This window comes from Anopheles stephensi, unplaced genomic scaffold (genome assembly GCF_013141755.1).
Source record: "Anopheles stephensi strain Indian unplaced genomic scaffold, UCI_ANSTEP_V1.0 ucontig18, whole genome shotgun sequence".
Taxonomy (NCBI): domain Eukaryota; kingdom Metazoa; phylum Arthropoda; class Insecta; order Diptera; family Culicidae; genus Anopheles; species Anopheles stephensi.
The window spans coordinates 35,001-47,217 of record NW_023405102.1 but is presented as its reverse complement, the minus strand read 5'-3'; the positions used below and the strand labels follow the sequence as shown (position 1 = coordinate 47,217).

Genomic DNA, 12,217 nt, shown 5'->3' with positions numbered 1-12,217 from the left:
CGTACCCTAAGAAAAAGTGATTTTTTCATAGGACAATTTTTTCTTCGCAAATACTGTTTGGTTTCACTTTTCATTATTAGAAACGCGTTCCGAAGCCATTTTCATCAAAATCTCGTGAAAAAAAAATTTCACCCCCGGACCAAAAGTTGGCCGTTCGGTGCCCTATGGCCTATGGCCAGTATGGGAACCAAGGATGCCGATATGCGAAAAAGTGTCAAAAAATCACTTGAAAGTCGCTATGGCTCATTAAATAGAGCTTGTAAAGACCTTTCTAAAACACCTTGGTTGACCCCTGTCCGATAAGTAGTTTTCGAGATATTCGAGAATAAGTGATTTTTTGGGACTTAGAAAATTTTTGACCCGTACCCTAAGAAAAAGTGATTTTTTCATAGGACAATTTTTTCTTCGCAAATACTGTTTGGTTTCACTTTTCATTATTAGAAACGCGTTCCGAAGCCATTTTCATCAAAATCTCGTGAAAAAAAAATTTCACCCCCGGACCAAAAGTTGGCCGTTCGGTGCCCTATGCCCTATGGCCAGTATGGGAACCAAGGATGCCGATATGCGAAAAAGTGTCAAAAAATCACTTGAAAGTCGCTATGGCTCATTAAATAGAGCTTGTAAAGACCTTTCTAAAACACCTTGGTTGACCCCTGTCCGATACGTAGTTTTCGAGATATTCGAGAAAATGTGATTTTTTGGGACTTAGAAAATTTTTGACCCGTACCCTAAGAAAAAGTGATTTTTTCATAGGACAATTTTTTCTTCGCAAATACTGTTTGGTTTCACTTTTCATTATTAGAAACGCGTTCCGAAGCCATTTTCATCAAAATCTCGTGAAAAAAAAATTTCACCCCCGGACCAAAAGTTGGCCGTTCGGTGCCCTATGGCCTATGGCCAGTATGGGAACCAAGGATGCCGATATGCGAAAAAGTGTAAAAAAATCACTTGAAAGTCGCTATGGCTCATTAAATAGAGCTTGTAAAGACCTTTCTAAAACACCTTGGTTGACCCCTGTCCGATACGTAGTTTTCGAGATATTCGAGAAAATGTGATTTTTTGGGACTTAGAAAATTTTTGACCCGTACCCTAAGAAAAAGTGATTTTTTCATAGGACAATTTTTTCTTCGCAAATACTGTTTGGTTTCACTTTTCATTATTAGAAACGCGTTCCGAAGCCATTTTCATCAAAATCTCGTGAAAAAAAAAATTCACCCCCGGACCAAAAGTTGGCCGTTCGGTGCCCTATGGCCTATGGCCAGTATGGGAACCAAGGATGCCGATATGCGAAAAAGTGTCAAAAAATCACTTGAAAGTCGCTATGGCTCATTAAATAGAGCTTGTAAAGACCTTTCTAAAACACCTTGGTTGACCCCTGTCCGATACGTAGTTTTCGAGATATTCGAGAATAAGTGATTTTTTGGGACTTAGAAAATTTTTGACCCGTACCCTAAGAAAAAGTGATTTTTTCATAGGACAATTTTTTCTTCGCAAATACTGTTTGGTTTCACTTTTCATTATTAGAAACGCGTTCCGAAGCCATTTTCATCAAAATCTCGTGAAAAAAAAATTTCACCCCCGGACCAAAAGTTGGCCGTTCGGTGCCCTATGCCCTATGGCCAGTATGGGAACCAAGGATGCCGATATGCGAAAAAGTGTCAAAAAATCACTTGAAAGTCGCTATGGCTCATTAAATAGAGCTTGTAAAGACCTTTCTAAAACACCTTGGTTGACCCCTGTCCGATACGTAGTTTTCGAGATATTCGAGAAAATGTGATTTTTTGGGACTTAGAAAATTTTTGACCCGTACCCTAAGAAAAAGTGATTTTTTCATAGGACAATTTTTTCTTCGCAAATACTGTTTGGTTTCACTTTTCATTATTAGAAACGCGTTCCGAAGCCATTTTCATCAAAATCTCGTGAAAAAAAAATTTCACCCCCGGACCAAAAGTTGGCCGTTCGGTGCCCTATGGCCTATGGCCAGTATGGGAACCAAGGATGCCGATATGCGAAAAAGTGTAAAAAAATCACTTGAAAGTCGCTATGGCTCATTAAATAGAGCTTGTAAAGACCTTTCTAAAACACCTTGGTTGACCCCTGTCCGATACGTAGTTTTCGAGATATTCGAGAAAATGTGATTTTTTGGGACTTAGAAAATTTTTGACCCGTACCCTAAGAAAAAGTGATTTTTTCATAGGACAATTTTTTCTTCGCAAATACTGTTTGGTTTCACTTTTCATTATTAGAAACGCGTTCCGAAGCCATTTTCATCAAAATCTCGTGAAAAAAAAATTTCACCCCCGGACCAAAAGTTGGCCGTTCGGTGCCCTATGGTCTATGGCCAGTATGGGAACCAAGGATGGCGATATGCGAAAAAGTGTCAAAAAATCACTTGAAAGTCGCTATGGCTCATTAAATAGAGCTTGTAAAGACCTTTCTAAAACACCTTGGTTGACCCCTGTCCGATACGTAGTTTTCGAGATATTCGAGAATATGTGATTTTTTGGGACTTAGAAAATTTTTGACCCGTACCCTAAGAAAAAGTGATTTTTTCATAGGACAATTTTTTCTTCGCAAATACTGTTTGGTTTCACTTTTCATTATTAGAAACGCGTTCCGAAGCCATTTTCATCAAAATCTCGTGAAAAAAAAATTTCACCCCCGGACCAAAAGTTGGCCGTTCGGTGCCCTATGGCCTATGGCCAGTATGGGAACCAAGGATGCCGATATGCGAAAAAGTGTAAAAAAATCACTTGAAAGTCGCTATGGCTCATTAAATAGAGCTTGTAAAGACCTTTCTAAAACACCTTGGTTGACCCCTGTCCGATACGTAGTTTTCGAGATATTCGAGAAAATGTGATTTTTTGGGACTTAGAAAATTTTTGACCCGTACCCTAAGAAAAAGTGATTTTTTCATAGGACAATTTTTTCTTCGCAAATACTGTTTGGTTTCACTTTTCATTATTAGAAACGCGTTCCGAAGCCATTTTCATCAAAATCTCGTGAAAAAAAAATTTCACCCCCGGACCAAAAGTTGGCCGTTCGGTGCCCTATGGCCTATGGCCAGTATGGGAACCAAGGATGCCGATATGCGAAAAAGTGTAAAAAAATCACTTGAAAGTCGCTATGGCTCATTAAATAGAGCTTGTAAAGACCTTTCTAAAACACCTTGGTTGACCCCTGTCCGATACGTAGTTTTCGAGATATTCGAGAAAATGTGATTTTTTGGGACTTAGAAAATTTTTGACCCGTACCCTAAGAAAAAGTGATTTTTTCATAGGACAATTTTTTCTTCGCAAATACTGTTTGGTTTCACTTTTCATTATTAGAAACGCGTTCCGAAGCCATTTTCATCAAAATCTCGTGAAAAAAAAATTTCACCCCCGGACCAAAAGTTGGCCGTTCGGTGCCCTATGGCCTATGGCCAGTATGGGAACCAAGGATGGCGATATGCGAAAAAGTGTCAAAAAATCACTTGAAAGTCGCTATGGCTCATTAAATAGAGCTTGTAAAGACCTTTCTAAAACACCTTGGTTGACCCCTGTCCGATACGTAGTTTTCGAGATATTCGAGAATAAGTGATTTTTTGGGACTTAGAAAATTTTCGACCATGACATATATGAAAAGTGAATTTTTCATAGGACCAAAAAGTTTGTTCAAATAGGGTTTTGGTTCACTTTTTATGGTCAGATAAGTGATCCGATGCTATTTTCATGATCATTAGAGGGATTTCACGCTGTGACCAAAAATTTTCATACTCCATACTTGTCCCGGTGCCGTATATGGGAGGACCGGGGGAAGATGTGTTTGTAAGTCGTGATGTTCAGTGACGGATTTCTGGGACTTAGAAAAAAAATGTGCTCTCAGGCACATTAGATGTTTCATACACACATAGTTTTCATTCTTCATACTTGTCCCGGTGCCGTATATGGGAGGACCGGGGGAACATGTCTTCGTAAGTCGTGATGTTCAGTGACGGATTTCTGGGACTTAGAAAAAAAATGTGCTCTCAGGCACATTATATGTTCCATACACACATGATTTTCATTCTTCATACTTGTCCCCGTGCCGTATATGGGAGGACCGGGGGAACATGTCTTCGTAAGTCGTGATGTTCAGTGACGGATTTCTGGGACTTAGAAAAAAAATGTGCTCTCAGGCACATTATATGTTCCATACACACATTATTTTCATTCTTCATACTTGTCCCCGTGCCGTATATGGGAGGACCGGGGGAAGATGTGTTTGTAAGTCGTGATGTTCAGTGACGGATTTCTGGGACTTAGAAAAATAAATGTACCCTTAGGCACATTATTTGTATCAATAATTGTATCCCCAGCCTTTCATGGGGAACTTTTCCGTATTCCCGGACTTGTACATTTTTCGGGTTCCACCTCCCGACAATGTATCTCTACTGTGCATTACGTACCTGATAACGCACGGCACCCATTGGGTGACTCCACTTAACCATCTTTCGATAATGCCCGTGTTGCAGATATAATCCCAACGCCTACCAGGCTTTATATGTACATCGAACGTTACATACGATGCACCCCGTATTCCCGGACTTGTACATTTTTCGGGTTCCACCTCCCGACAATGTATCTGTACTGTGCATTACGTACCTTATAACGCACGGCACCCATTGGGTGACTCCACTTAACCATCTTTCGATAATGCCCGTGTTGCAGATATAATCCCAACACCTACCAGGCTTTATATGTACATCGAACGTTACATACGATGCACCCCGTATTCCCGGACTTGTACATTTTTCGGGTTCCACCTCCCGACAATGTATCTCTACTGTGCATTACGTACCTTATAACGCACGGCACCCATTGGGTGACTCCACTTAACCATCTTTCGATAATGCCCGTGTTGCAGATATAATCCCAACACCTACCAGGCTTTATATGTACATCGAACGTTACATACGATGCACCCCGTATTCCCGGACTTGTACATTTTCGGGTTCCACCTCCCGATAATGTATCTTGCTATCACTTCTACTCCTCGACTTCACCACGCTCAACACCCTGCCCTTCGCTACCGGGCCAGGACGTGCCTTGCGTCCACCATAACACCACCAGGCGTAGGTCGCCTGAGAGGATCGATGCGAACGCATCTCTACAACTTGAAACTCCTAGCCTGAAGTCCCGTCGTTTGCGGGCGGTCGGTGGGCATCGAAACTAGTCAAGTCCACGGTCGGCGAGGTCGGCGGCCACCGGCGTTCCCTATGGTCAGGTACTAACACGTGCAGTGCGACCCCGCGCGATGCGGCCCAGTCTATGAAGCGGGGATGAGGCGCCAGGCTGCAGAGGCAGTTCCAGCGGATCTCGGAGGGTTGTTAGGCCCGCTAGCTTCCGATTGCCCATTAGGTTTTGAAGCGCTATCAGCTCGGATTGGTTACGACCTTAGAGGCGTTCAGGCATAATCCAGCGGACGTAGCGTCATACCAAAGTCCGGTCGAACTAGTATTGAGCCAGTGGTCCGTACCTGTGGTTCCTCTCGTACTGCACAGGAGTTCCGTTACGATAGCACGTATTAGCACACACCAGTAGGGTAAAACTAACCTGTCTCACGACGGTCTAAACCCAGCTCACGTTCCCTTGAAAGGGTGAACAATCCTACGCTTGGGGAATTTTGCTTCACAATGATAGGAAGAGCCGACATCGAAGGATCAAAAAGTCACGTCGCTATGAACGCTTGGCGACCACAAGCCAGTTATCCCTGTGTAGTGGTGATCGAGCAGCCGAACCGAACAGACGTGTTTGTATGGTGCTCCGTGAAAAAAGTTTTTTCGAGGAAAATCGGTGAAAAGTTAAGTTAGGACAGTGATTCCACGTGTGCGGCCCCCGATCCTGGTCCTACGCCTCCCAGCCGAATTTTTCCGGAAAATTCGGAAAATTGAGGGAGTTTTTCGTGAGATCGTATTTCTGGAATAACTTAGTGAATTCTTCACGGATTGTTGAAAGTGATAGTGCAAAAGAAGCGCGCCGTCAGGGCGCATCTTTTGATGCCCTCAAAGTGCCGGAAATGATGGAGTACCGGAAGTGGTGACGTGGCAAAGTTTGCAAATTGAACAGTGAATAACTCAGCCAGCTTAGGACCTACGTGGAAGCTGCGATATATTGATTTGTACGTCTTAGTGAAAAGAACGTTTTGTGAAAGTTTGGTGTCGATCGCATAAAAACTGAGTGAGATACAGGGGGACAAAGTTTTGTTCAAAAAAAGGACGCCGTTTTTCGCCTTCTCAAAATGGCGGCTTTTTGCCCCCCCTGACGCGAAAAACCGTTAACGGCCGTTTGATTCCGGTTCTGGAAGTTGAGATCCGGACGGAACATCCCCCTTGCGGAGCACCCGGTGTTCGGACGGGTTGTGTCCGCCCTGGTTTCCTGGAGTTCCCGGCGGGCCCTCTGGCCGATTCTTGGCGTCCCGGGTGGCCAGTCCACCGATCCGGGCGTGCGACCCCTCCATCGACGCGTCTCGAGGAGGGGAATCCGGTAGTGACCACCCCGCCCCCCCACCACCCACCACCACCCCCCCAGAGCGGAAAAACCACCCCCGGTGACGGTTTTCCCGAGTTTTCCCGGGGAAGGAGGGGAGATAGCAGTTCCGGTTCTTCGAGGGAGTTGTCCGGGCGGGTGCCCCCCACCCACCAAGCGGGAAAATCCAGCAGGTTTCCACCACCAGGGGGCGCCACAGCCGGAAAAGCGTGTTGCTGAAGAGTTTTCCGGGCCTACCGGGAAAACGGTGCGTCTCCCGATAGGGGTTTGTTTGGGGAGGGGTGTCCGATTTCAACGGAGAATACCCCCCCGCAAGGGTTTTCCCCCACCCCCCCTGGAAAATAGTGTTTTTCCGGGCACCCACCGTTTCCCAACCATTCACCGGACCCCATCAAGTGGGGTATCAAACGACGCGGCTTGCAGAGACGAAGCCATCGAACCCATTTCCGACCCCCTACCACCACCCATTACCCCCCTAGAGCGGAAAAACCTCGTTTTTTACGGTTTTTTGCGAATTTCCCGAGGAAGGAGGGGATTGAGAGCGTCGAGATATACAACAAGGTGGTGCGCATTAACATCACGCACAAAACCGTCTTTGGACCGGAAGTGATCGGACGCCATTTGGGGGAGTTACGTCTGGAAAAGCGTTTTTGGGGTTTCCCCAATTTTCCGGCCCCACCCCCGCATCCGACCCCTCCATCGACGCGGCGTGAAGAGAGGACAACGGAAAACAACATCTTTCCTGTCTACCTCCCACCACCACCCCCGCAGAGCGGAAAAACCCCGTTTTTAACGCTTTTCCGCCATTTTCCCGGGGAAGCAGGAGAGTTAGAGCGTCAGTTTCTTGGGCAAGGTTGTGCGCAGCAACAACGCGCACAAAAACGTCGTGGGACCGGAGGCGATCGGACTTCATTTGGGGGAGTTACGCCCGGAAAAGCGTCTTTTGGGTCTTCCAAATTTTCCGGCTGCACCCCAGCATCCGACCCCTCCATCGACGCGGCGTGAGAAGACATCACTAAGCACAGCACCGTACCTGCCTACCACCCACCACCACCCCTCCAGAGCGGAAAAACCCGTTCTTCACGGTTTTCGCGAGAACTTGTCAAAGGGATTTTAACGACGGACGGTCATTCCCTCTGGCACAGAATGGAGGGGCGAGTGCTGCGTTCCGGAGTGCGGTCGCTGTTAGCTCCCGGGAAGCGGTCGGACACCCCTTCCCCCTCTCCGGTGACACCACGGTCGGTCGGATCAGCGGAAGCTGTTGAAACATCGGAAGAGGAGGATGATGGTGCATTCTCCGATGCCTCCACCCTGGAGCAGACGGTGGTGGCGTCGCAGGAAGCAGAAGGGGAGACATCCACAACTGTGGTGATCCCTGACGGCGGAGAAGCGTCTGCGCAGGAGTTTCAGCACAAGATGCTGGAGACCCTCGTCAAGCAAGTGGAGACGCTTACTGAGGAGCTGCGACTCAGCCGGGAGCGCGAGGTTGCTCTAAAGTGCATGCTGGAAGCAGTTCAGGAAGGAATGCGTTCGTTGACGGCACTACATTCCTCGGCACAGTCTGGTGGCCAGGGCAGTGCCAGAACGAAACGCAGCCGGCAACAACGCAACCGAGCGAAGAAGGCTTCGCAGCAACAGCAGCAGCAGCAGAAGCAGCAGCAGCAGCAGCAGCAGCATCAGCATCAGCAGAAGCAGCAGCAGCAGCAGCAGCAGCAGCAGCAGCAGCAGCAGCAGAAGCAGCAGCAGCAGCAGCAGCAGCAGCGTAGCCAGCCACAGCCGCAGCGACGGACGGTCGCAGTGTCGGCAATGGGCCAGCAGCAGCAGCAGCAGCAGCAGCAGCAGCAGCAGCAGCAGCAGCGTCAGCAGCAGCAACCGCTACATCAGCAACAGTGGCCACAACTCCAGCCAATGCAGCAGCAGATGACCTGGGCAACGGTCTTGAACGGTCGTAATAGCCGAGCGCAACGCCCGACTCAGCAGCAGCAGCAACCGCATCAGGAGCTATACCGGCCACCTCAGATGCGCCAGCAGCAGCAGCAGAGCCAGCAGCAACAACATCAGCAGCATCGTGCCCAGTCCAAGGGGCGTCCTGCACGACCCGATCGCATCGCGGTGGTCCCCGGTCCGGACAAAACCTGGACGGAGATGTACGTGAAGCTGCGCTCATCACAGGAGCTGCAAGACGTCAGGGCAGATATTGGGATGGGGCGTCGGACCGCGCAAGGTCATCTCATTGTCCCAATACGCAAGAATGTGGACAGCGCTGAGCTGGCTCGCCGGATCCAGCTGGCACTCGGCGAGGATGGCGTGGTCCGTGTGGTGACGGAGATGGGAGAGCTTCTCGTCACCAACATTGACTCTCTGGCCGAGAAGAGTGATGTGGAGCTCGCCATCAAGGAGAAGCTGGGAGCAGAGCCGGGAATCGCGCGTGTCGAGCTCTGGGAGCTCCGTGATGGCACGAAGCGAGCTCGAGTGCGGCTCCCACTAGCAAAGGCACGGCTTCTCATCGGGCAGAAGCTGACACTGTGCCAATGCGTCAGCGGCATCCGCGAAGTGCCGAAGAAGCCACTCGACCGTCAGCGTTGCTTCCGTTGTCTTCTGATGGGGCATCTGGCACGAAACTGTCGTGCCTCGTCTGACCGGTCGGGTCTGTGTTTGCAGTGTGGCGAAGAGGGCCACCGCATTAGCCAGTGCACTTCGGCAGCTAAGTGCATTGTCTGCCAGGGGCCCCATCGTGTGGGCCACTCATCGTGCCGCCAGAACCAGCATTCGCGGGCGTAATGCGGGTAATGCAGGTCAACCTGGGTGGTGGACGCGTCGCTCAGGATCTGGCCCTGCAAACAGCCCGCACGAAGCGGGTCGACGTGCTGCTGCTGTCAGAGGTGTATCGGCCTCCGGCGGGCAGCGGAAACTGGGCGGCGGATTCGTCGGGGAGAGCAGCTGTGGTGGCAACCAGCCACCTTCCGATCCAGCGGGTGTGGCGCTGTGCCATGCCCGGGTTGGCTGCTGCGCAGATTGGAGGGGTGGTGTTCATCAGCTGCTACGCCCCTCCGCGACTCAACACCGGCGAGTTCGAGCAACTTCTGGAGGCGGTGGAGTTGGAGGCCCAACCCCACCCTCGTATCGTCCTGGCAGGCGATTTCAACGCCTGGAATGAGGAGTGGGGTAGTCAACGCACCACCCGGCGCGGTGAAGAGCTGCTGGACACCATCAGGCAGCTCGGGCTTGTGGTTCTAAACCAAGGCTCGGTCCCGACATTCGTGGGCAACGGAGTCGCCACTCCCAGTGTTGTGGATGTGTCTTTCGCTAGCACATCCATCGCTCGTCCGGACACTTGGGAGGTGGCAGCGAACACCGCTTCGTGCCACTACACAGCGTCGGACCACCGGTACATCTTTTTCACCGTGGGGCCTCCAACTCCTGACCAGCAGCAGCGACGACAACAGCAGCAACACCAGCAGCAGCAGCAGCAGCAGCATCAGCAGCAGCAGCAGCAGCAGCACCAGCAGCAGCATCGTCATTCGAACGGGAGGCAGCAGCGACATCAGCAGCAGCATCGTCAGCGGGGACTGGGGTCCTCTTCGTCATCCACCACTTATCGGCACGCTGGCCGTAGATGGAAGACGACGCAGTTTTCGGCCGAGGCGTTCGTAGCCGCACTCCAGACGGCTGGTTTCCCGGAGCGAGCCGTCAGCCAGGAGGGGATGGTCGACGCCATGCTAGATGCATGCGACGACACGATGGAGCGCGTCACCATGTCACATCGTGACCCCCATCGAGACCTTTTCTGGTGGACTCCGGAGATTTTACGTCTTCGGGAGGAGTGTGCGGCTGTGCATGAGCGAATGCTTCGAACCACCGACCTGCAGGAGCGTAGCATCATGGCTGCTCATCATCGGTCGGCGAGGAGAGCCGTGGAGAAGGCTGTCCGTGCCAGCAAGCGAGCGCAGCTCGACGAGCTGATTCAACAGGCGGAAACCAACGAGTTTGGGGCCGGCTATCGGGTGGTCATGTCTCGTCTTCGTGGCTGCTTCGTGCCACCTGAGACAGACCGTGTCGTGTTGGAGCGGATAGCTAACGATCTTTTCCCGACACATCCGCCTGTTGAGTGGCCGGAAGCCGAATCGTCCAGCGAAGACACCGAGGAGCAGAGATCACCGCTGACCCCTGTTACCGTAGGCGAGCTGCTGTCCATCGTGGGATCGATGGCGAACCGGAAAGCGCCTGGACTTGACGGTATCCCCAATGCGGCGGTTAAGACGGCCATTAGGAAGTACCCGGAGGTCTTCGTCCGTTTGTACCAGGACTGCCTTGACCGGGGTGCGTTTCCAGCGCCTTGGAAGAGGCAACGATTGGTACTGCTGCCAAAGCCTGGCAAGCCTCCCGGGGAAAGCTCCTCCTACCGGCCGCTGTGCATGCTCGACGCACTCGGCAAGGTGTTGGAGCGCCTAATTCTTAACCGCCTCAACGAGTTCCTGGAGGAACCGGAGGCAGAACGGCTGTCGGACGGGCAGTACGGGTTCCGGCGAGGCAGATCAACCATCAGTGCGATCCAGCGCGTTGTCGAAGCGGGCAGGACGGCCATGTCCTTTCACCGTACCAACGCCCGAGACAAGCGCTGCCTGATGGTGGTGGCACTAGACATCCGCAACGCCTTCAATTCTGCGCCCTGGCAAGCCATTGCCAACGCGCTGAGGGACAAGGGGGTACCGTCATCGCTGCAGAAGATGCTGAAAAGCTACTTTGAGGATCGGCGGCTGGTTATTGAAACCAGCGAGGGCCCCGTCGAGCGGAGAATCAGTGCGGGCGTTCCGCAGGGTTCCATACTGGGACCCACGCTATGGAACGTGCTGTACGACGGGGTCCTGGGTGTCCAGTTGCCGGAGGGGGCCGAGGTTATTGGCTATGCTGATGACCTTGTTGTCTTGGTCCCCGCAACGACACCCCAGGCCGCTTCCTCGACTGCTGAACGAGCCATCGCGGCAATCACGGACTGGCTGGACCGGAACCATCTTTCGTTGGCACCAGAGAAGACGGAAATGACGCTGATATCTACGCTGAAGCGTCATCCGGTCGTCAGCATCAACATCAGGGGTGTAGTCGTGCAATCCCAGCGCTCCATCCGCTATCTTGGAGTTTGGCTGCACGACCACCTGTCATGGCTGCCGCACGTTCAGCAGGTTGCAGCGAAGGCCATGAGAGTCGCGGAAGCCGTAACGCGCCTCATGCCGAACCACAGTGGCCCGAAGTCGTCGCGTGCCCGACTGCTGGCGGCAGTAGCGGACTCCATCCTGCGCTACGGTGCCCCAGTATGGTCGGAGGGACTGCAGCTGCAACAATGTCGGAGACTGGTGCAGCGAGTGCAGAAGACGACGGCCATTCGTGTCTGTCGGGCTTTCCGGACGGTGAAGGGTGAGACGGCCGTGCTGCTGGCCGGTCTCATCCCGATATGCATGCAGATCGAGGAGGACAGCAGGGTCCATCACCGGCTGAACGATCCAGCTAACGAACACTCCAGGACTGGTGTTCGGAATCTGGAGCGGGACCGGACGTACGAGCAGTGGCAGCAGCAGTGGGATGCGGATGCTGCCAGCGAAAACGCCAGTCGTTTCACTCGGTGGACGCATCGAGTGTTACCCGACGTGAGGGCATGGCAGTCACGGAAGCACGGAGACGTGACGTTCCAGTTGGCGCAGGCCCTGTCCGGC

General features: G+C 51.5%; 1 protein-coding gene across 1 annotated transcript; it reads left to right on the top strand.

Annotated features, from left to right (window-relative positions):
* Positions 1-8,654: 8,654 nt before the first annotated feature.
* Positions 8,655-9,290, top strand: LOC118515699. Its single transcript, XM_036062048.1, has one exon. It carries the CDS (start codon positions 8,655-8,657, stop codon positions 9,288-9,290), a length of 636 nt encoding a protein of 211 aa, XP_035917941.1.
* The last annotated feature ends 2,927 nt before the right edge of the window (positions 9,291-12,217 follow it).

Excerpts from the sequence above, each read along its gene's own strand:
- LOC118515699 (XM_036062048.1), top strand. The coding sequence starts at position 8,655 with ATGTACGTGAAGCTGCGCTCATCACAGGAGCTGCAAGACGTCAGGGCA.